Below are 25,893 nucleotides of genomic sequence, written 5' to 3' on the forward strand. Positions count from 1 at the left end.
GGAGGGGGGGGGGGGTAGCGGGTGAATGAAGAGGGTCTCAGGGTCCTACACTATAAATGAGGGACAGGGATTACTGAGAGAACTAGGTATGGGAAAAGCAATATTTGATACCAAGTTCACTGGGCCAGATAAGACTGTGTTCACCAGAGATATAAAGGAAAGCTTAATTCAACTGGGACCTTGAGAATGGTATGGAGCTTTAATGATTTTGCTAAGCCATTTAATAGGACAGGATCTTTGTAAAGTGAGAGAGGCTTTAGCAGATCTAAGTGACTCTGACCAATGTGTAAAATGTGTCTGTAGAATAACAGAACACCCTACAAGAGACATAAAAAAAACCAGACAGAACAAATGGTCCATTTGGGTTACTCAAAGACAAATGTGGCAAAGACTTATGTCAAGCACAAATTCCCAAAGGAAAAATTGATAGAAAACCAAATTCTGTACTAAGGAGTTTCTGGAAGTCTTTAAAACCAGAAGAACAGTTTACAAAAGGCATTCAAAAGATAAAAACTGTCCCAGGGGTGGTTAAGAATCACTAAAGATTAAATAAAGAGCATTTCTCTCCTCATAAAGGCTATACTAGGGGTGGAGGCAGTTTTTCCCACCAAGGCCTCCCCCAGCAGCCAGGTATGGTCAATGGAGAGATGACAGATATGGCTACGGTCAGGAGGAAGACCTAGGGCCTGCCTGACTCCAGGAACTAAAAGGTGCAGCGGGAACAGGAGAAATCCCCTGCCTTCTTAGCCCAGTGCAGGGTCAGGCAACTGGAGCCAATACCTGTTTAAGTGTATCAAGGGTAAAAGAGTACAAAGAGACTCCATCCAAGAGCCCCAGAATGTGGAATGACTCCCCATGGATAACTAAAGATAGTAAAGAACTAACCAAATTAATGCCTCTTACCCATGCTATGGTACCTAACAAAGATCTATGGAGAAAACAGTTAATACAATGGATAAAATCTTTCCATGCTGTGTTAGACCTGGTCTACGATTGATTTAATATATGATGTTAACCTTCCTTTGAGTGTTTTACAGATGTGAAACCCATTTGAAAGATACTCGAAGAAACAAAGGCCAGCTATAGCTGTAAGATTCTTGGGAGTTTTATGTTTGGATAAGATAATGAGGATAGAGACTCCCAAACTATACCACTGTTAAAATCTACAGTACCAGGGGTGGGTGGCCCCCTAAGAACTGTTGGTCAGAGAGAGATCCTAGAGGTCCTCCAATTCACCAAGGCTATTGCCATTAATGTTGGTTGTACACTAGAAAGAAGACACTGCATGTTGTGCATGTGGGAGAAGATGAGATGGAGCTGAGACTATGTAAAAAAACTCCATGCCACTGGATAGATGACATTCATATTACCAGAAGACACTATGCAGATGGTTGGGGAAGAAAGGATCCCCTATGATTCTACTCAACAGTGGACCCCACGTGCTGCACACTAATGGACATGCCAAGCAATGTCTGCAAATGCAATAATGGCTTGGTTAACATACTGACAAATTTCTAATTGGATAAGGCCCACTCCTAGGGGTGGAACACACATGTGGTGCCGTAGACTAGGCCAACCCCCTGTGTTGAGAAAGGCTACAGGCTCTAGCAGGGAAGCCATTAAAAGTATAATGTGTAGGGCCTGGCATGGTGGTACATGCCTTTAATCCCAGCACTCAGGAGGCAGAGGCAGGCAGATCTCTGTGAGTTTAAGGCCAGCTGGGGCTACAGGGAGACCCTGTCTCAAAAAGACCCCCCCCCAAAAAAAGTATACTGTTTAATGAATATAGCACACCTACTGGATAACTTCTAGGCATTTTTATTTACATTCATGTTTGTTTAGATGTGCCTACTTACTTCTATTTGTCTTTATAGTAAAAGAGACACCACTGAGATAGATAAATGACCATGGCTTGAAGACATATAATGGGGAGGCCCAAGAAGTCACTATCTCACCATGATACAACAGAGATTGCTCTACATCTGTCACCCCCTCCAAGGTTCAGGGACCTTAGAGGAAGATTGATGGGAAGATTGTAAGAGCTGGAGGAGGGAGTGGAGTGTGTCCTGAGGGGCACTAATTCCTCTGAGGGGTGGGGCCTGCTGTGGAGAATTGGCTGAAGAGAGTTAACTATGGAGAGGGAGCTGTGGAGAGTTAGCCATGGAGGAAGGAGCGTTGGCACCATCTTGGACAGAAGGGTCAGCACAGAAAAAATGGCCCCAGTGTCTCGCCCTTGTGGACATGAAAGGGGGCATTTACTGACCTGGGGTGAGACTACTGGCCCAAGAGGCAGGGGCGAAAGCTAACAGAGACTGTGGGCAGGGTGCGGAAGCAATCGGGCCACTGAGCCACAGAGTGGAATAGGGCGCTGGGTGTTTGCCTTTGTAAGTTACTCTATTTCCCTTACCTTGACTCTAAACTATGAAAAATTCAGATAAAAGTGTATTATATGGGTTATCTAGTAGCACTAGGAACAAGGGACCCTAAGAAAACTCGGGTGACAACAACAAATACATAGCAAGAGTGTCATAAAAAACAAAGGGGCTGGAGAGATGGCTCAGTGGTTAAGAGCACTGGATACTCTTTTTAAAAAAAATTATTTATTGGGAATTTCATACATGTATACAAGGTGTTTTGATCAAATCCATGCCCACTCCCACCCCTTCAACACCTCCCATATCTACCCATCACTTTTTTCTGATAACTTCATGTACTCTATTTATTTTTTTAAGGGGCTTTTGGCTACTCTAACATTCTTCCCTCTGAAGAGGTAACCCTAAAATCTTTTAAGGATTAGATAAAAGCTCCCAAATACTTTTGACATTTTGGCTTTTGGAACAGAGTATGTTGCTAAGAGGCCCAAGGACATTGCGAGTTTTAGCCAAGAAACTGGCTACATTTCTTTGGGATCTTTTTATCCTAACTGCCTAGCCAATTCCTACCTCCTATTCTTCTCACACCATCCTCTGAAGCGGTTACCCAAATTGTCAATAGGGAATAGGGACGCAGACCACTCTGGCTTCTTCTATGCTGAACAGGGATGCAGGGTGAGGCAATTGGAGTACCCCTTCAGTGGGCCTGTCTAAAAGACTCCCAAATTGCATAATTCTTACCTCTAAGGGGAAAAGAAAGTCCCCGAATCGTGAATAGGAGATGTGAAAGGCAAAAGTAATTAACATTACAAGCTCTAGACAGGGAATTAGAGAGTCTATTGGAATTTTTTGACTAGTGCTTCCAAAAGCATCCCTCTCTTGGGGTCCTCTTCATTTTTCTTTCATCTTCCAAGGCTGGACTCTAGAGTGATAGATTCAGGATTTGCTTTCAGGTATTTTGATGGCTGTTGGAGTGGTTAGAATCAGTGTTAATTCGCTCTCAAAGGCTTCTAGATAGGGGGGGAAAACAAATTTATCGATCATTTTCGAACAATAGCTGGAAGTTTCGCTGGTTTTCTCCCTTAGCTACAGGTCGGCACTACAGTTTTGCAGACCAAGATTTGAAGTCGTACATCTGAGCAGCTGTGGCCCGAATTCTCTCGGGGTCTCCTGTGTAATCAGACAAACCATATAATATATTTTATATGAGTTTATTAACTTACAAAGGAATGAGTACCCAGTGCCTAGCCCAGCGCTGCAGCGACTCAGAGCCCACCTTATCAGACCATGCCATGCCCATAGCCCTGCTAGCATTCGCTCATGCCTCTGGGACCAGCGATCTCGCCCCAGGTCCACAGGGAGTCAGTCCATTCTGTCTTTGAGTTGCTGCGCTGGCTGTGAGTTTCCTACACCATCACGCTCTACTGGCAGCTCCTGGCTTCCACCCAAAGATGGCTCCTGGCTTCCTTCCTACTTCCCACTCATGTCAGGCCATGCCCATTGGAGGAACCAGCCAATCAGAAGACAGCAGCACATTCTGATTAGGAACAAAATCATCAATGAGAAGTAATTGTTCAAATAAGAAACACTGGATACTCTTGCAGAGGACCCAGGTTTGATTCCCAGCACCCACAAGGCTGGGATCCAATACCTTCTTCTGACCTCTGCGAGCATTGCATGACACAGCTGCATTCACATACGTGAAGGCTACACTCATACACATAAAATTAAAATAATATTTAAAAAAAAAAAAACAAAAAAATCAATCAAACAGCATCCTGGGAGGCCAGAGAATGAGCTTAAGAATTTACAAAACAAGAAAGCAACAAATTCCTGCTCAGCACCCCAGCCCAGTGCCAGTATAGGGCTTGACCTCTAGAAGCACACCCAGTCTTGGGGAGGCCCAAGGTTGGAGAGGCCTCTCTGCTGCTTTCTTGCTCCGCAGGGCACCTGCTTTCTCACTCCCTCAGTTGTTGATGGGTATCACAGTGATCTTGGATGAACCATGTCCCCCTCTGGGGCTTAGTTGTGAGGTGGGAGTTAGGCCTTCCAGGCTTCAGTTAATGGGGCTCCAAATAGAGAAAAAGAGAACCTCTAACCCCCACGTCTTGCGGGTAGTACCCTCTGCATCCATGCCAGCTTTGTTCTTCCATCAGAATTAACTGAACACACAGGGATGCTACTGTGATGACTCCTCCTCAGCCATTCCTGAAGCACTTGAAGGTGCTTGCTGGATATGTGAGGAATGAAGCCCTGGGGGACACTGCAAACTGGAGGTCTCAGATGCAGTGTTGGAGGCAAGGGCCTGTACTGAGCAGGGCTTGCTTCCTCTGTGGGTCCTGGGCCTTCTATCCTAAGCCTGGGTGTTGGGCAGGGGTCTGCCTTGGCCCCTGGTACTTCCTAGGCTAGAACACAGCCAGCTAGGGAATAGGGCAGGGGGCAAGCTATGAGCTGTTTCCCCTGGCCTGCAGTGGGAAGGTGGTCCTGCTGAGGCCTGTTCTGCCTGAACCCTCTGCAGCTAGAGGCAGATGACATCTGGGAGCAGTAAGGAGAGGCTCACGAGAGTGTCTGGCTTGGAGGATGTGCATGGGAGGAGCTGACAGAACAAGCCTGCAGCTCTGGCATTGAGCATGGAAAACCAACCAGGAGAAAAACATTTTATGACCCTGGGCAACAGAAGCCCCATTTCAGAGCCCACCTCATGGTCAAAGCGCTTCACAAGTACAGAAAGGCAGAAAACCAAACAAATCCCCTTCCTGACTTCTTAGCTTGACCTGACCGTCCTTCTCTGACTCATGTGGCCCATACAACTGCTGACTGTGTCCTTTGTGTTACTGCAGCAGGCTTTTTCCAGGAGGCTGTGATCCCTTTCAGGGATGGGACCTCCATGAACTTTTGGCGGTGATATGGGTACATCTGTGCATTTGACTTCTGTGTCTCCATCACACTCCCAGGCAGCTGGGTTCTGCTTTCTGTTCCTGTGTCCTCAGGTCACTTCTGTGGACACAGCATTTGTGTCCTCATGCCACTTGCTCAGCTGTTTCTCACCCATGATGGTTTTGAGGGGGGAAATTAAACAGAGAGGAATTTTCTTTCTTGCATGTATTCCTGGAAAAACATGATTGCCTCTCAGAATTCCTTGTTATGCTATGTCCATTGCCTGTGGTAAGGACTCTGGGGACCCTAGAAGAACCCCCAGCTTCTGTGTGGCCAGACGTATTCAGGGACATCCAAGCCATTTTGTTGCCTTAAAAAAGATTTCTTTTTACTTTCTCTCTCTCTCTCTCTCTCTCTCTCTCTCTCTCTCTCTCTCTCTCTCGCTCTCTCTCTCTCAGAACAGGGTCTCAGATTCCCCGTATATATGTGCCCCACATGCAGTACTGATGCCCATGGAAGCCAGAAGAGGGCATCAGATCCGCTGGAGCTGGAGTTACAGGCTTTTGTGATCCATCATCTCTCCAGCCCCTATGATAATCCTTTTAATATTTCTGAATTGAGCCCCATTTCTTTTAACTGAAGTCAAGCTCTTCTATAGAGAACTCAAATCACTTCTCTTTGGGAACCTGGGGAATACTTTAAATTGTCAGCTTTAGGGTCTGGGGAGATAACCCAGGGGTCAAAGTGCTTGCTCTGCAAGTGTGAGTGAGGACCAGAGTTTGGATTCCCAGGATAAATCAGCTATCAAGACTAGACAAATCAGGGAGCTCTGGGTTTGATTGAGAGGCTCTGCTTCAGTTAATAAGATGGAAGAGTGATCAAGAATGATTCCTGACATCGATTTTGGACTTTCATATGCATACACACACACATGCATGCACACATACACATGCAACACTACACACACATGAAAAATGGAAAAAGGAAAAAAATTATTAAGTTTAATGAGATATAATTGATATATGAACAGTTGTACATATTTAATGTGTTCATTTGTTGAAACTGGACATAAGCAAATAACCCTAAAATCATAATCTTAATCAAGGTGATATACATATCCCTCTACATTTATTACCTCCAAGAATTTTCTCACACCTTTTAAAATGCAAGAACACAACATGAGATCTGTGCTTAACAGAACATTTAAATATGCAGTAGTGTCGGCTGTCTATGCAGTTTTAAACATGCACATTTGTTCTCTCTACACTAAAAAAAGTGCAAACATTTATGATCTTAAGAATACTTGTTCCTGTTGGGTAGGGTGGCCCATGCCTGTTATGTCAGCAGGCAAGAGGATCAGAAGTTCAAGGCCATCCATAGCTACATAGCAAATTTCAGGGAAGTCTGTGTTACATAAGACCCTGTCTCAAAAAGCAAAGAAAGACAGAATATTTGTTCCCTATGTTATTGTTGATTGATGTTTTGTCCTCATGTAAAGAAGGCTTCCTCCTATTGACTTTAAAGGTGACAGACCATTCAACAGAACTGAACTCAGTGTGGTCCTTTACCATGTGGTCTTGCCTCTCAGTTTTATTTATATATTTTTTATTTATTTATTGTTTGTTTGTTTGTTTGTTTATGTCAAGGTCTTGCCATATAGTCCATGTTGGCCTTGAACTCACCATCCTCTTGCTTCAGATTCTTGAATACTGAGATTACAAGTATGCACCAAGATGCCAGGCCCTCAGTCACCACCTTTGAATGGAGACCAGTCCTTTCCACTAATCCATTGCAGGGTGATAGCAGCCTGGTGGGGCCCAGGTCATCCATACCAGATGTGAAGAAACACAGGGAAGGTGTTTTCTCCCCACTGGAAAATGATCTCCTCTGAGGGCTGTGCAGGTTTGCGTGGACTAGGATCTCTGAGTTGCATGTGGGGCTCAGAGAGTAGCTGGGGCAAGTGATATATGGATAGGAGATGGCAAGGCTGGATGCTGCTAGCTCTCCTGGGAAGATGCAGGCCTAGAGGCCAAATGATGGTATGATGAGGGTCCCCATACCAAGTGCCTGATCAAACCAGGCACATGTCTCAGGCACTGTGGGGTTGAGTTCCATCTTGTCTGCCATGTTGGCCTCAGTTCTGGGGAACTGTTTTGATTTTGCAGTTTTGAAATGTAGCCTGTTGATGATGATGATAATGATGATGATGATGAGTGTGTGTGTGTGTGTGTGTGTGTGTGTGTATGTGTGCACGTGCACGCACACACAAGCACGCAACAGGGCTTGCTCTTGTTATTGCATGTTTCCTTGCTGATTTTATCTTGTCTTGAATTGCCCAATGCTCCCAGGAAACTGCATATTCAGCACAAGTCTACATATTATCCCTGCTGGGGCCCCTTGTTTCTCCAACACCTTCAGTCTCCTAGAATGTCTGCATGCTTGCTTGCAGTCATGTCCAAGCTTGGAAGACCCTATCTTATGACTTTGCTCTGAATGGAATAGAGTTATGAGGAGAGGAGATCTACAGAGCAGAGACGGGTGGTGACTTGTCTTTCAGACTGACTACATTCCTGGAAAGTCTTACAACCTGAACATTCTTGTTTCTCCACTGAGCTAGGGTATGTGAACAGAATCAATGGTGAGGTTCCCACCTGTGGAGTCAGTTCACTGGGGCAGGCAGGCAGACTATGGTACAGGACCCATGTTCACCCTCCACTTGTCTGTGCCCTGTTTGGGTGTCCTAGCTGCTCTCCTGTCCCTTAGACCTCACTGGCTATAGTTCCTAGTAAGCTATTGTCCAAGTACGAAAGATCAGAGGAGCAGTGCCCTGTTGCCTCTGTTAGCAGGAAGAAGGTCAGTGAAGGATAAATGCCTGAACTTAAAATTGAGTCCTGAGATAACTTCAAAAGGGCCTCATACTGGGTTGACTAAACTTTAGGTAAGCCTCAGATCTGAGCTAATTTCCAACCCAGGAACTATGTAAAATCTCCAATCCCGGAGTCTGTATTATCTTGGAAAGCAAGTATCATCTCAAGACCTCCAAACCGTGTTACTGGCACTAGCCTTACCCACCTCCCCATTTTCCAATCCCCCAACCCTTATAAGCACCTTACCAACTGTGCTTGAGGGTGCAGTTTCAAATCCTGTGGAGAAACTGTCGCCACCTTCATTGTTCTTAATAAAGAGCAATCTGCTCCTAAGGTCGGTCTTCCACCTTTCATTTTCACATTGCCCTGGTCACTCCTGATCTAACATTTTCAAACATTCAGGAGCAGGTGTGGACCCTCCAATAATACAGGGGACAGTATGAGGAATGACAAGGCTGGGTTCCATGGGGGCAGAAGCATGGGGTGCCATGACTGGTGCCCCATCTTCCTTGCTATTGTAGACTGTGTTCTCAGCCATCTTGCCTGAGACCTCAGGTGGTGGGGGGAGGGGTGCTGGGGAGGGCACAACCTCCCTGGCTCTGGTGCTCATGGCCCTCTGCTTCAGCGGGGGCCTGTGGTCTGCTTAAAGGCTCTGTCACACCAGCTCTGGGCTTTACCTCTGCCTCCTTTTCACTGGAGTGAAAAAAGGGACAGTCATTGACTGGAGGGGTACTGAACTAATGGCCAGGAACTGAGACATCTGACCCCACCATCCCCCTGGGTGTCCTTACTGGTGGCTCCTTTCTCCTTTTCTCAAGGCAGAGGAACCTAGAATAAGAGTTAGGCCCTTTTGCTGAACTGTCTCTTTGAAAACGCAGTTGAGAAAAGGACAAGGGAGCACGTGCTTGGGGCGCCACCTAGAGGAGGAGGTGTCCCCAGCCTCACTGTTGGTCCAAATTGATTTAATTACTTGGTTTATGAAAGTCTAGAATCTGCATCTAAAACAAAATAAACTAGAGTAGAAAAGGAAAGAATTGATGTTTCTTATTTACAAAGGTATTCCAGCTATTCAACTGCGTAGTTTACAAACTGGTGGTCCTCCATAGAGGTGAAGAAGATGGCATTTATGTAAAGCAGTGAAAGAATGCTCCCCCCCGACCCCCTCTGAACAATACAGATGCACGGGGACTTAGTCTTCCTTTATGTCCACTACATTTTTCTTTAGATCATAAAATGAACACCCAGGTGTGTTCCCGGAAGGGAAAATGGATCTTCATTCCTTGTTGGGTTTCCATCTAGAATGGCGGCCACTTGTTCCCATTTTTAGGCCAAGGCTCTCATATCAAAGCCTCCAACTGGAAGATTTTGAGGTTCACCTCTTCCAGATCCCGTCCTCCTTCACCCCAGGACCTGCTCATCATCTGTTTGGACATCCCATCCCAAACCTGCTCCACCTTTGGCTTTCTCTAGCTCAGTGGCTCTGAGAAGCAGCCCAGAAGTTAGTCTGGACTTGTCCTTCTGACAACTTGAGCCAGCGGATCCAATGGAACTCTCAAGACTTAATCTCAAAATATTTCCAGAACCGGACAAGTGCTCACCACCCCAGTGCAGTGCCTAGATCCTTGTCCTAGTTTACCGCACTAGCATCCTTACTGGCCTCCCTGCTTCCAACTGTGTCCCACAAGAGTGAATTTCAATGGAGCAGCCCTCAGTTGAGATGATGTCTCCTCTCTGTTTGAAGGCCTGAATTGGCTCCCCACTATATTCAGAAGAAAGGCTGAAGTGACTTACAAGGCTCTGCAGGATATGCACCTAGGGCGCCTGATTTCTCCGATCATGTGGCTAGCTCACTCCACTCCAGCCACACTGGCCTCCTTGTTCCCTAAGTACACTGGCACACCCCTGCCCTAGGCTGTTCCCTGGCTGCCCCTCTGCTTTTCTCCCTGAGTCTTTTCAAGTGTTTGCTCAAAGGTCAGTGCTCAAGAGAGAGCCACCCTGACTGACTGTTCATACCCAACCGTACACAGAGTACTCGCTCAGCTCTCTGGAACTGAGTTGGAATAATCACAGCAGTATACTTGGCTTAATTAAAAGTAGGGTGCCTGTATATCCTGGTTTGCCCAAGATGGTGCCAATTCACACCTGTTTCCCCAGAGTAATGAAGAGTGTCCCTTTCGCCTCTCAAAAGTCACCTGGTTTGGATGATAAATTTAATGATTATCCTAGAGGCAACCTCTGCCACACTTGGCTTCCTCCCCGGCTCTTGTCAACAGCAATGCTAAAAGTGCATTGCTCTCTGCTGATCCTTACAGGCAGGCAGCAAACAGCCTTGAACTTTCCCCTAGTTCTCCACCCACCTCCTCTTTGAAACCACATAAGCACACAGGGGCACGGATAGACACAAACACACTTCTATGGTAATCTGTGGAGAAGAATAAGATAAACTGAGGAAAGGGAACTCCTATTTCTAAATGATCTGGGACAATTTTCTTTTCCTTTTTCTGAGACAGGGTTTCATGTAGTGCAGGCTAGCCTTGAATTCTCCTTGTTGAACTCCTGATCATCCTGCTTCTATTTCCCAAGTGCAGGCATTACAGGTGTGTACCACCGTGCCTGGAGTACTTTCCTTTCTTTTGTGTCTTTTTGAAAATAGTGGGGTTGCAAAGGATCAGTTTGGTTCCCAGTAGCCACCTGTTATTCCAGATACAGGGGATCTGATGCCATTTTCTGGCCTCTGAGAGCACCTGCACTTTAGTGCACATATTCATATACAGATACACACAAGCATACACATTAAAAATAATAAAATAAATCTAAAAAAAGAAAAAAAATGCTAGCATTTAATGAACCCCCCTGTGTGGCTTCAAGCCACTAGGACACAGGCGCCCCCAACACAATCTTCTCAGCTCTTCTGAAGAATTTGGCTTTCCTGATGCCAGGCTGCTTAGGGAACTTTCTCTTCATGAGAACTTTGTAGACACCTGTTTGCACCATATCAGTGATGCTTTTGGCAGCATCTACCCATGTCTTCTCACTGACCAATGTCCACACTTGGGCAGAAGCTCTGGTTCATTTTGAAGTGGTAATGCTTCATAACGACTTTCCCAAAGTAACCTGGATATTTGTTGAAATTGATCCTGTGGTGATACATGCCACCAGCATTACCTTAGTCCTCCTGGGTATGTCTGGTACCTACTTTTAATGTGTATGCTTGTGTATATCTGTATATGAATACATGAATGCCATGGCTGGGGCTTACATGGCCCCTAAATTTCTGGGTCTTCCTAAGTCTGGATGACATAGTGGCTCCAAAAAGAAAGAGGCTGGAGCAATTTCCTTTATTGAATGTCATCTACCCACCATCCATCCACTGTGCATTTATTGTGTGTATTAGGCCCTGTGCTAGGCATGTGAACTCTAGCCTCACACAGAGCACACAGCCTAAACAATGAACAGAGATTGTCAACGCAAACTCAAAAAAGCTCCCATGGAGAGCCATGGGGAGAAAAGAGGGGGAACAGAGACTACTGAGGAGGGACCATCTGAGACTTCAAGAATGAACAAGTATGTGGCCTGGCTGGACAGAGGACAGAACAATCTAGGCAGATCAGAAACCCCCAGAGCATGAAGCATGGAGTATAGGCAGCCCAAAGTCAGGCAGTGCATCTGGAGCACAGGGATCCAAGGAAGCAGTCTGATACCAAGTTGAGAGACATCGGGCCATACCACCCCGAGGACCGAGAGCCTCCAAGTATGGGCTCTGCAGGCAGGAGTCTGGATTTATTCCAGGTGTGACAAAAAGCTGTTTTGGGGGGTTGAGGGAATCTAATAAGTACTTTAAAAATATGCCCATGGTGACTTCTTAGAGAATGAAAGGGGGCAGGAATGGAGATAGGAGCTCTTGGTGAAGGTTGTCTAGAAGAGGTTCTACTGGCCGACAGTCTTGAGATATATCCTGGAATATGCGACATTTGTAGATTGGTAAAGGAGAGGAGAGAATCAAAGGAACACCTAGTTTTCTGACTGTGTTTCTGGCATTGAGACGATAACTCAAAGGAGTTACTTTAGTGGGATCTGAGAACAGTTACTGAGAAGCGGAGTGCTTAAGATGAAGATGCCTGTGAGGAAGGTCAAGGGGGCAGGCAGATGTAGGATCTGGAACAAGAGGGGAGAGTGGTGCTGGGTTGTAACTGAGACTTAGAGCTTGGCATCAGTGAAGATACCATCATAAACCCAAAGACCAATCCTGAGAAATCTCTCAAGAAGCCCAGCAGAGGAACAGTCATCAGGAAAGGCCAAAACACTCCCAGAACAGATGTGGGGAAGTAGGTAAGAAACCCCAAAACTACCTGAGGAACTACTGGCAACCAATGGCTGCTGGGAGGGGCAGAGTCTGTCTCTTTTAAGGGTGAGCGTAGGTTAACCACGCTCCAGTGTACAAACCCACACCAAAGGGCATTTGGGGATACAAAGTGACTCTATAAGCCCATATATATATATATGAAGAGTACAAATTGGGCAGGAGGGTAGTAAGGTGGGTGTATATAGTTGAAGGGATCTAAATATGATCAAAATATATATTGTATGAAATTCTCAAAAATTCAATAAAAAAAGGGGAAGTGACCAAAATGAGTGGCCATGAGCAAGGTGTCATGGCTCATTCCTGCCATCCCAGCACTTAGGAGCAGGAGGTGGAGGCGGAGCACTGTGAGTTAGAGGCCAGTCTGTGTCACACAGTAAAATCCTGCCTAAAAATGGAGGAAGGGAGGGAGGACGGAAGGACAGAGGCAGGAGAAAATCCAAGAGAAGAGAAGCCAATTTTAGAGTGGGTGTGGGCAAGTGAGTCCAGATGGAACTGAGGAAGTCCAGATGAAGACTAAAGAGCCTCTCCTGGCTATGGCGACATGAAGCAGAAGTTGCCACAAGCTAGACCACCAGCAGATGAGTGGAGAAATAAGATGAGGCAAGTACACACCCAGGAATAGTGTTTGGCTTTAGAAAGCAAAGAAATTTGGACACACACTCCAACAAGTTTAAATCCTGAGGATATGCTAATTGAAATAAGCCAGTCACTAAATGACAAATATTGTTTGATTTCACTTATACAAGGTTCCTAGAGCAGCAAAATACATAGAAAACAGAAAGTAGAATGGTGGTTGCTAGGGGCTTAAGAGGGGACTGGAGAGTCACTCTTTACAAAAGATTTTATTTATTTATTCCTATTTTATGTGTATGAGTGTACTGCCTACATGTATATAAGTGCACCATGCAACACCCATGGAGGTCAGAAGAGAGTGTCAGAATCCCTAGAATGGAAGTTACAGATGCTTGTTAGCTACTATATGAGTGCTGGGGACTGAACTGGGGTCCTCTGCAAGAATAGCCAGTGCTCTTAACCACTGAGCCATCTCTCCAGACCCTTGGAGAGTCATTCTTTAAAGTGAGAACAAGGGCTGAAGAAATGGCTCAGTAGTTAAGAGCATTTGTTGCTTTCAGAAGACCAGAGTTCAGTTTTCAGCACCCACATCAGGCAGCTCACAGCTGCCTGTAGCTCTAGGGGATCTGATGCCTTCTTCTAGCCTCCTCAGGCACACACACACACACACACACACACACACACACACACACACACAGAGAGAGAGAGAGAGAGACAGAGAGAGAGAGAGAGACGGACAGACATAAACACATAAATAACAATTAAAAAATAAGTCTTTAAAATGTGAACAGCTTCACTTGTACTAGAAGAGTTCTAAAGTTGGGTGGTGATGCTCTTTGCACAACAATGTGACAAACCTCAACGCTACTGCATGTTTAAAAAATGGATAAACGGGGCATGGTGGCTCACACCTTTAATCCCAGCATTTGGGAGGCAGAGGCAGGTTGATCTTGGTGAGTTTGAGGCCAGCCTGGTCTACACAGTGAGGTCCAGGCCAGCTGGGGCTACAGAATGACTGTCTCAACAAACAAACAAACAAACAAACAAACACCGAAAAAAAAAAAGAATAAAATGGCACATTTTTATATAATTAAAAAAATGCAATAGGAAAAGATGAGCTGAAGTTAAGGCAACATTTATTCAGTTTGTAATCCATTATCTAAGGCATGAATGGTGGTTCTTTGGCAAGGACACCGTTTCTTTTAAGGCCTTCCATGGTACAAAGCAGATAAAACCTAATGCATTCTGCCTCACCAAGGTGTCAAGGTATGATCACACTCAATCACTGCTTTGGTGGCAGGCCCCAGCCAGTGTGGCAGCTGCTCTGAAGGTCACTTGTGGTCTTGTGGCTTGTGTGAAGGTGGCAGTGTGCTCGTAGGCTCTTCAGGCTGTGTTCTGAATGATCACAGCAATGCCTTGGCCACCGCCAATGCAAGCAGATCCCACAGCATATTTTCCGCCTCGACGCCTATGAAAGAAAAAAGAATTTGTCATTGAGGCCAGTTATATGGCTTAGTAGGTAAAGACCCTTCCCACCAAGCCTGATGTTGGAACCCCAGAACCCACACAGTGGAAGGAGAGAACTGATTCCCACAACTTGTCCTCTGCCCTCTAAACATATGCTATGAGCACATGCACATCACAAATGTGTGCATACACATACACACTAAATAAATAAATGTAAGATAAAAAAGAATTCATTATCATAATACATAATGAAACCCACTATTTCACATGTGGATTTAAAAATAGACTACTTAAACAATATCAGTCATATTTGTCTTATTCATTCTTTTTTTTCTCCTTTTTGAGACAGGGTCTCCCTATAGCCCCAGCTGGAACTTGCTATGTAGACCAGGCTGGCCTTGAGCTCACAGAGATTCACCTGCTTCTGCCTCCCAAGTGCTGGGAGTAAAGGCGTGAGCCACCATGCCCACACCCTATTCATTCTTAATCAACTCATCTTCCCAGTCCTTTCCCTAATCTTTAATTTTGACTTATGGTCATAACTGATTAAAGAATTCAGAAAGCTGAATATTCTTACTCAAAAATAAAAAAACAAAGAAGTAACATACAAGAGAGAGACAGTCTAAGAGGAAGGCAGGTAGATTTTGAGATAGAGGAACTGAAAGAAGCAAGCTTAGGTGTGCTAAGAATAAGGAGGTCATTTAGACAACCAGGAGGAAGAAGTGTGGGGGGGCACTGGCTCCTTTGCCTTGTATGATTTCAGATTCCTATGGTACTTTAGAGAAAAATTTAATTAATGTACTTTGTTCACATGTAGGAGCAGGTAATTTAGAAAACGATCATAAAAATGAGACCTCCTAGCCAGGCATGGTGGTGCACACCTGTAGTCCCAGCACTCGGGAGGCAGAGGCAGGCGGATCTCTGAGATCGAGGCCAGTCTGATCTACATAGTGAGTTCCAGGCCGGCTGGGGCTACAGGGAGAGCCCGTCTCAACCCGCCCCCACCCCACCCCCCGCCAAATTAATTGGACCTTCTATTTTCATTCTTCGGCCTTGATCTGTGACCTTGAGAAATAATTCAGGAATTACTTTTGTTCATTGCAATCACTCATTTCCATCCAATGGATCACTCGATGACAAGAGACCCGTCACTCTTCCCGACAGGCTGCAATGAGCCTGCAGCCTCACAGTTTCTTCATTTGCAATTTTCTTTTTTGGTCTTTTTGAGACAGGGTCTCCCTGTAGCCCCAGCTGTCCTGGAACTCACTATGTAGACCAGGCTGGCCTTGAACTCACAGAATTCCACCTGCCTCTGCCTCCTGAATGCTGGGATTATAGGCATGCGCCACCATGCCCAGCCATTTGCAATTTTCTTAACAAAACAAAATAGCTCAAAATATACAAGGCCATGAGAAGCTTTTCTTCAAAACTGAAGAGAATCAATTACCTTGGACACAGTAAAGGAAAAACTTAGCTCACACAGTGACTGCCAGTTCACTTAGGTTTCTTAAATGATAGCATCTAGACCTGTACCAACTCAGTGTTTTGTTTTCTTAAGTAAATGTATCTCATTACTGATGTAGACACTAAAATGCAGCACCACAGAAGCGGGGCGGCAGCGTCTGCTCACTGCTGATCACCAGCACCAGAGGTGGCCAGATGTGCACAGCTCCTCCATGAACACTTGCTGAGTGCTTGCACAGTGTACACAGCAAACTCCAGAAAGAGTGTGGGTCCTAAATGCAGAGCCACTAACAAAGTGACCAACTCATCTGGGAAGCCCAGTGCAAAATGTCACCCAAAACTTGCTTTTGGTCAGAATCAGGGCCGGGGAAATGAGGAAGAAGGAAACACATGGAACTGCCCCAAGGAAACCTAAATTCTATGAAACACAGCAATTTCTAGCATGTACCTTAATTCATGAACCAGGTGTGCAGTGATTCTTGATCCAGATCCTCCCAGTGGGTGACCCAGAGCAATGGCTCCTCCATTCACATTGGTTTTACTTGGGTCAAGATTCAGGGTCTTCTGAACAGCCAAGTACTGAGGAGCAAAAGCTTCATTCACCTTAGGAAAGAGTTAACATTGATAAAAATTCTTACAAATTGATTTTTAACAAAATGATCTAGTCTTGTTGGTATTTTCTATGTCTTCCTAGTTCTATTATCTCACAATGTTATCTAAATTTATCTTCAACCACCCAATGTAAAGATGGAGGACATGGGTTGGGGAGCAAGCATGCGCACAAGAGTATACATACAAACAGCTTTCATCAATACTGGTCAACATAACCATGTTCAAGGTTATACAGAATTATCTTCCTTTACAAAAGATAATAGGTTTAGAAATGGGTATATAGCTGGGTATAGTGGCACACGCCTCCAATCCTAGCTAACTGGAAGGCTGAGAAAGGAAGATTGCAAGTTTGAGGCCGGCTTGGGCACCTTATACAAGATATACCTCTTTGGAAAAAGGGTGGTGTATTTACTAAATGATACTTCAAATCAAATGTATTCCTTAAAGAAAAGCTATTATCATACTCATAAACAGACATACTAGAGGGAGTGAAAGCCAGGGTGAGTTTTAGAGCTAGATGGAGGGTTCTGATCTTGGCTGGATTATTTATTAATACGTGACCATGTGCAGGTTCTGTACACTTTCTTTATGCTTGAATTCCCTCAATGGAAAAATTCAACTATACCATCATGCTAAGAGTGATTGTCAAGGTTGGATAAAATCATGGGTAGTAAGTGTCTGAGTGTGTTACCTGATATACAGCAAGTACTTCCTATGTGGCTGCCGTCCTAAGAGGAAACTCACATACAATGAAAAAAGAATACACCTTCACAGCCCAAGACGAAGGGGATGGTAAGATGTTGAACGTGGCAGAACTGCCAAGGGGAGTTTTATGTTATAGTTACACTTACCAAGCCTGGCTATGAGGCTGGCCTGTTCCACTTACAGTACTTCATCTTCATATGCTCTTAGCTCAGCAATGTTATAAATGATTCTGAGAAAGGTAATTTTTACAGAGTAGGGATCAAATCGCAATCTTGATCTTTCCTACTTTATTGTTTTACTCTCCCAAGATGGTATCTTATTTGTCCTTACATCAACATTATTCTTTTGTTTTATAAAGTAACTGTCAAGGAGCTACTGAGAGATCTACAGTATGCTGTGATAGCAGGCTTCCAAACCCCAGGGAACTCTGTGTCCTCAGTAGGTACGCATCTAGAGATGATTATAAATAGCTTGGCAGAACGCCATTTCTTTTAAAAAAAAGTTTTAAAAGTATTTATTATTTTTATTATATGTGTATGAGTGTATTGCCTGCATGTAGGTAAGTGCACCTGTGTCCTGCAATGTCCAAGGAGGCCAGAAAAGGGCGTAAGACCCTCTGGAACTGGAGTTATGTACGGTTGTTAGCTGCCATGTAGGTGCTGGGAATCAAACCTGGGTCCTCTGCAAGAATAGCCAGTGCTCTTAATCACTGAGCCATCTCTCTAGCACCAGAACTCTATTTCAACAGTGAAATGTAGTCAGAAATTTAGCAGTACCTTGCTGACTTAAATATAATAATTAAGCAGCCCCCTCAAGGCTCTGAACTGATAGCTACTAAGGAGAAATATTTATTTTTCCTGAATCCTGGTTTCTTGGATGAGAGGTTATCAGAGGAAACTAGACATTGTCTACCCTTCTCTATCAAGTTAAACAGAGATCTCTGCTATATTACTTACTTCTCAATGCTAAGCAGCACAAGCTTAATTATCAGCTATTCTCAAATATTCCCCAAATCTATGGTGCACCATTAATAAACACTTTCTTCCTTGTCTCTTCATGATGAGGATGATGATGATGATTGTGCTTTTTTGTTTTTTGTTTTTAGACAGAGGGACCAGACTGACCTTGAACTGACTGATATCTACTTGCTTCTGCCCCTTGGGTGATACAATTAAAAGGATTAAAGGCATGCTTATTGTTTGTTTGCTTGTTTTTGGAACAGACTCTTACTATGTAGCCCTTGGCTATGTCCCTTTTAATTATGCTAAATGCTAAGACATCTCTGTTTTGATATTAACATTAAAAAAAAACAAACCACTCTTAGAGTTGGGGTATAGCTGAGTATGGGGAATGTGTTTAGCAGGCATTAATTCCCAGAATGCCATACACACACACACACACACACACACACACACACACACACACATAAACCAACCAAAAAAAAAAAAAAAAAAAAAAAAAACACTCTACCTGTGTATTTAATTTAAATTTCCAGTGTTAAAATTATAAAATACTCCTAAATCAAGGCACAATAATAGTGAAAAACCAAATATAAATTTGGAGGGGTCTAAATTTTGGGAGAAAGGCAAGAAACTTTTAGATTAGGCACTAGATATTGCTTTTCGTATCAGTCAATTATTTTATCTATACTTTTACACCTTACTCTTTAAGGTTACTCATTTCCCACCTCTGTAATACTCAATTCATCAGGCATATTAACAATCTAAAATCCAACAGCCTTCTCTCAAGTCCTAAGAACTTTCTAGGTTTCTACTTTTGTAAGAGAAATTGGGATGTTTGAATTACTAAAAAATAAGCAAAGTGGGGCTGGGGAGATGGCTCACTCAGTAAAGGGCTTGTTGAGTAAGCATGAAGACCTGAGCTTGATACCCAGCAGCCATGTAAAGCAGTCAGGTGCACTGGTACCTGCCTGTAATCCCAACACTGGGGAGGCAGAGAAAGTAGACACCCAGAGACTTGCTGGCCAGCCAGTCCAGCCAAACTGGCAGGTTTCAGGTTCAGTGAGATATCTATCAATATCTATCTAGCAATATCTATCTCAAAAATAAGATGGAGGAGCTTGAGATTGAGAGATGTCTCAGTGGTTAAGAGCACTGACTAACTCTTGCAGAGGACCCAGGTTTGGTTCCCAGCACCTACATGACAGTTAACAACTGTCTGTGACTCCAGTTCCAAGGGATTCAACGCTTTCTTCTGGCCTCTACAGGCACTGCATGCACGTGTTGCACCTACATATGCAGGTAAAACACTCATACACATAAAACTAAAATCATTAAAAAATTTTTAATTAAAAAAAGGTGGAAATAGATTGAGGAAGACAATGTTGATGTCTGGCTTTCACATGCACACACATGAACATATATGCACACAGAAATTATTAAAGCATTTTAATTCAGTGGGGAAATAGTCTGGCACAAAGCATTCATAGGCCATACATATGTGGCTGGACCTCATGTGGAAAAGTTAACAGAATTAAAACAAAAACAAAAACAAAAAATCCTACAAAATACCAAGCTGAACCATTTATGCTCTAAAAATAGGTGATTTATTCATATTGTAAAAAGAAAGCACTTACCTCTATCAAATCCATGTCCTTAAGACTTAGTCCAGCTTTCTTCAATGCCCCACTGATAGCAGGGACAGGACCTGTATAAGAATAAAAGACATATATAGAAACACATGTCATTTTATTACTTATATATCAGACTTCATCTAAGCCAGGTGAAGCACTACTCATCTATAATCCTAGCCTTCAGGAAGTTGAGGTAGAGGATCATGAGTTTCAAGGCAGCCTGGGCCATATAGTCAGTTCAAGTCCAGCCTGTTCTATAGAGTGAGAACCTGTCTCAAACAAAACAAAACAAAACAAAACAAAACAGAACTCTTTCTTCTTTGCTAAGCAAGAAAGAAAAGATATGACTATCACATAAGAAATGAGGCACCAACATAAAGAAAATGGGACTGAGATGAAAACTGACTATGCAGTCAACTGTGAGTGACAGACTTAGATGAAATGATCTACTTGGCTTTAGAACTTCAAGCAGCAAAGGAGCCATATGTGGAGTTTACAGTCAGTTACAAATCACTTTTGATCTCAAATGACCGGGCAGACTAAATGTTCTTCTGCCAACACAAATTATATTCACTCACTTTGAATCTTCAGCCCATTTGGACAAAAAGCAGGAAATACCAGTGGCATCTGCAGAAGTCTGGCAGATAGAAAGCTGTGGGAAGACATCTGAAGTAAAGACCATCCTTATTTGCAGTAGCAGGTGGAGAACATAGCCCATAGCTTGAGAAATGCAAATCAACTTAACAAGGCTTCTAAAAGAAGCACTGGCTTCCACATTTCCAGTGATCACCAACAGCAGTTCAATATTTCTAATTTTTAGAAAAATCATTATTTTTTCCAAAATGTGTCTAGCTAGAGCTTATCTCTTTATTCTTAGAGCATGGAATTGTTGTAAGTGTCTATAAAGAATATATGACCTGCTTTGAATTCAAGTACTGAGACATTCTGTAACAAGTTTCACAAAATGGAAGTGAATCTTTACAAGAAAACTACAATGTAATCTAAATATTATACTAATTTACTTTGCTGTATAGTTAGAAAAGCTCTTCGGACAAGTCTGCTTACTGAGTGTGACCACTTAGCAAGGTGTTCAGTTTAAAATGGCACTTCTGTATTGTTACTGATTAAATAAAGGTGAATTCCAAAGTCGGACACAGTAGTGCACACCTTTAATCCTAGCACTCAGGGTATGTCTGTGAGATTGAGGCCATCCTGGTCTCCATAGCGAGTTCAGGGCAGTTGGGGGTACAGGGAGACCCTGTCTCAAAAAGACCCCCCCCAAAAAGTTTAATTCCAGATTCTTTGCATGTCTAAGGGATGAAAATGGGTTAGACAGTGTGATGGTTAATAAATATCCTTTGTCAACTTGAGACAATCTAGAATCACATAAGAGACAAACCTCTAAGCACATCTGTGAGAGGTTATCTAGGTTAGGTTAGCCTCTGTGCTTGCTCTACATTAGGATAATTGAAGTGGGAAGACTGACTTCAACTATGGACAGCACTATACTAAGAACTGGTTAAAAAGAAAAAAAAGAAAATGAGCTGAGTACTAGCATTTAACACTTTCTGCATCCTGATTGTGGACACAATGTGACAAGCTGCCTCAACTTCCTGTTGTCATGACTTTCTCACCATGATGGACTATACCCCTTGAACTGGAGGATAAAATAAAACCCTTTTTCCCTTAAGTTTGCTTCTTGTCAGGCATTTTGCCACAACAATGAGACAAGTAACTAATACTGAAAATTGGTACCAAGAGTGAGGTCATTGCCATGATACCTGACCAGGTAAGTTTTTAGGTGTTTGGAAGTGGTTTGCAGGAAGATTGTGGACGAGATTGGAACTCTAGCCTGGAAAAGCCACTGAATACTGCAAACAGAGCTTATAGGCCCTTCTGGTTGGAGCTTGGAAGACAAGCATGTTGTGAGAAACATGGACAGTGGAGACCTGGTTCATGAGATTTCAGAGGGAAACAAGGACTCAACACAGGTGGTAAATAGGAAAGCATCAGTTAACTAGCACAGAGAACTGTTAGCTTTCACCACTATAATGAAATACCTGAGATCATCAGCTTATAAAGGGAAAAGGGATGATGTATTCTTTAGTGGTAATGGAGCTGACAATGCTAAGCATTACACACTTCTGTGTCTTCAAGAAGATCAGCAAGCCTGGCTCAGTATGTGCATGCTGACTCAGAATCTTGACAGTTGATTGTTAACAATATTCTGAGGCATAATTTGACCCTCTCCAGACCCCTCACAAGTATTTATTAGGTGTTGAGAAGGTTTGGTATTCTTAAACAAAAGACCTTATTTCTGGTTCTGGCTCGTATCATTAAAAACTTGGAACTTGGGTTACTTCCTCAGACTTCAAGAGTCAATTAAAAAAATTCCTTGAACTGGCTATTAACCTTTCTTTTTTAAACACTAAAGCCATTTCTAAAAATGAAGTCAAATAAAGTTAAAGTTACTCCATTCAGCTCAAAGACACTTCAAGTTCTACCTACTCACCTCCACTACTACACTCCCCACAAGTTTCACCGAGCAGTGTCTTCCTAACTGCATCTTCCTCAGAGACATCACTACTCTCTGTAAGTTCTGGCTCCTTTGTTTTCCTGGTCTGCAGCTATTCTGCACAGCTGTGGATGGTGACATGTTCGAGACCTAAAGAACTGTGGAACTATTGTCTTTAAAGACTGGATTGCAAAGCCAGTCCTGCTAGAAGCTCAGTAACTTATTCTTCCTGTTGATTCACCCAGGGCATGTTATCTAGTTACCTTGTGTATTGGATACTTTTTTGTTTGTTTTTTTGTTTATGCAGATAAAGGTTTAATCCTCTTTTTATAACTCAGGGTTTATTAGAGAGAAGTTCTGCCTCACAGCTAGAAACTGCTTGAGGAAAGCCCAAAACAGAATTTCAGGGTGTCTCCATCCAGTATAGGCACTCTAGGGGATCCCAGTGAGAACTGGTCTTTGGTATCCCAGAGGGGATGTGTCTATTACCTGGATAGAGGGATTTCCACCAGTATTCAAATAAAGATGCAGAAAGCACAAGTCTGCAGCCATCAGCTGAACCCACCCATGTTTAAAGGGCATCAGGTGTCCTGGTTAAGAGGCAGGCTCCAAGCAGAGCATCAGAGTCAAACTTCAATGCAACTTCTTACCAACCCTTTGATTGTTTTTTTAATAATAATATTATTTTTTTAGAAGAAGCATATTATTACAGCTTTAATATGCTCAATAACAGTTTCTGGAGCTCTTTCAAAAGCGGTTGTAAAATTTTTAGGTTCGCTGTTGAATTAATACAGTTATACAATATTGAACTTAGTATAAGCCCTGCAAGATGAAAAATTGAATGAGTTTTTAACCTTTAAAAAAGATCTCCATTTCATTTTAAAATATACCATTTCTTACAGAAAGACTCATTGTTTTTGCTAATAGCACGGTGATGTTGGCATGTGCATCTCTAATCTGTATGTATCTGATTATTACTAGTAATAATTGGTTGAACTCGGATCCTTGGCGCCTGTGTATGGATATAAAGTTATCGGGTAGATTTCAATGGTAATGCTTATCACCTCTACTAATTAACATGACATAAATTTTTATGCTTCCTCCTCAAATATAATACATTTTTAAAAATTTGTTTTTTTTTTTTTTTGGTCTTTTTGAAACAGGGTCTCCCTGTAGCCCCAGCTGTCCTGGAACTCACTATGTAGACCAGGCCGGCCTTGAACTCACAGAGATCAGCCTGCCTCTGCCTCCTGAGAGCTGATTTTTTTTGTGTGTGTGTATATCACACAGAACATCCAAAACCATCTTATTCAACTATACAGATACTTTTATGTTGCTCTGATAAGACACTGTGGCCAAGGCATCTTATAGAAGGAAGAGTTTATTTGGGCTTATAGTTCCAGATGGATGAGTCTATCACAGTGAGGAAGGCATGGCAGGAGGCAGCCCAGGCAGAAAGCTGAACATTCATATCTTCAACTACTCACAGGAAGCAGGAAGAGAGCAAGCCGGAAATAGGGCAAAGCTATGAACTCCCAAAGCCCAGCCCCAGTGACATGCTTCCTCCAGCAAGGTCTCCTAAAGGTCCATGACCTTCCCCAAACAGTAGCACCAACTGACCAAGTGTTCAAATACTTGAACCTATGGGGACACTTCTCATTTAAACTACCACACCTTGCTTATCCCACACTGTCAGTAATAGATGAGCTTCTAGGTGATGAAGGCATCTGACACTGAGAACCACTTGACATGCCTAGCTCTCCTCAAGCTCCAAGGACAATTCTACAGTGACAAGCATTCATGCCAGGGACTCTAAGCAAGGAAAACATTTTCTTTACTCACCAGCTAATGCTACTCTATCGAAATCCATTACGTGAGGTTAAATCAAAAATAGAACTATTAGGAGATCAGAGAAATCCAGTAGGTCATCAAAGCTCTTGTATTCAGGGGAAAAAAACAAAAACCCCAAACAACTCTTATATTCAGATCTACTGGAACAAAATCTTCAAGGATGAGATTGCATGTGGGTTTTGATGATCAGTTAGGGTAGGAACCAGTACAGCAGACTTGGAAATGTTGGATACCACTCCAGTCATGTTTCTTTCCTGGGAATTCCATCCAGAGCTAAGTCTTGTCTGAAAAGCATGGCTGTAAATGCATCTCGGGGTTAACTTAACCCTGGCAGCATTCACGGTGTTATCTGAACAAGACCTGCAGGGATACACTGTAGGTCTGAGGTAGCGATACATTACCTTCCTTCCATCTTGACAGTTATCTTGAAAACCAAATTAATTAGTCAAAAAAGGCCCAAGCTCATAGAAAAATCTTTAGTTCTGTCAAGAATCTGAAATTCATACACTGAGGAAGGCTTTTCCTTGAGGCATGTGGTCATGGTAGGATGAGTCAAAGCCTTCCTCTGGTGCTAGGGATCAAATCTAGGTCTTACACATTCTAGGCAAGAGTTCTACCTCTGAGCTACAGTCCCAGGCCCTTCTATTGTTTTCTGTATGTTAAGTGAGATATGATTGCCGTCCATAGAGAATTTACATGGTCTTGGACTCCTGTTATGTCTAGAACAGTTCTTCTTAAAGATGATGTGTTAAGAGTCTGGAGAGATGGTTTAGCAGTTAATTAAAAGCCATGGTTGCTCTTGTAGAGGACCAGGATTCTGTTCCCAGCACCCATCTGGCGGCTAACAACAGTCTGTCACTCTAGTTCCAGGGGATCGGATGCCTTTTTCTGACCTCCACAGGCATTGCACGACATAGGTGCACTTACACGCATGCAGGCAATGACTCATACATATAAAATTAAAATAATAAAGTATTTTTTTAAAAGATGACTTGTTAAATGACTGATCTCCACAGTGACCTTGACCCTGACCCTAGAAGTATATCACAGTTCCCATGCTAAACTTACCGATACCCATGATAGAGGGATCGCATCCAGACACAAAGTAGCTGACAACTCTGGCTAGTGGTGTGAAGTTATGTTTTTTAACAGCATCTTCACTAGCTATGATGACAGCTCCAGCACCATCAGATACCCCCTTCAAAACAAAAGCAGTAAATTAACTAACTGGTAAAAAGAATACAATTAATCAAGGTTCAAGCTAATGGTGTAGCATTACCAATGAAGTAGAATTGGAATAGGGCGGTACATAGGAAATACAGGCATAATTTGGGATGCCACTAGAAGTACTGGGGACATAGGGGGTCTATGAGGATTGTTTTAGGTATGGCATACAACCTCACCAAGAATGTCAAAGAAAAGCTTGTCATCCAATACAAGCAGATGTAAAAAGAAATCTGAATTATATATGCAAGAAAGAAAAAGATAAAAATTAACATAACAAACTAAGAGATTTCCTTTTGACATTCTGAAAAGACTACGAAGCCAGATTATTATCAGGACCTAGCTAAAACATTTTGTTTTAGACTATGAAAAAAATTAACAAAAGATAAACACTACTGGTTTACGTTAAA

The 25,893-nt window shown here is 43.1% G+C and overlaps 1 protein-coding gene across 1 annotated transcript in view; it reads right to left on the reverse strand.

The window, feature by feature from the left end:
• Window positions 1–14,171: 14,171 nt before the first annotated feature.
• Window positions 14,172–25,893, reverse strand: part of Acaa2 (acetyl-CoA acyltransferase 2) — a 41,969-nt gene continuing 30,247 nt past the window's right edge. The window contains exons 7-10 of the mRNA XM_008821680.3: window positions 25,328–25,457; window positions 19,897–19,967; window positions 16,432–16,586; window positions 14,172–14,520 (exon numbers count right to left, since the gene is read on the reverse strand). Of these exons, the coding sequence (XP_008819902.1) occupies window positions 14,436–14,520; window positions 16,432–16,586; window positions 19,897–19,967; window positions 25,328–25,457 (441 nt within the window). The 3' untranslated portion in view covers window positions 14,172–14,435. The remainder of the gene's footprint in view (window positions 14,521–16,431; window positions 16,587–19,896; window positions 19,968–25,327; window positions 25,458–25,893) is intronic.

The sequence above is a fragment of the Nannospalax galili genome, unplaced genomic scaffold, assembly GCF_000622305.1.
Source record: "Nannospalax galili isolate Female #2095 unplaced genomic scaffold, S.galili_v1.0 scaffold1228, whole genome shotgun sequence".
Classification (NCBI taxonomy): Eukaryota; Metazoa; Chordata; class Mammalia; order Rodentia; family Spalacidae; genus Nannospalax; species Nannospalax galili.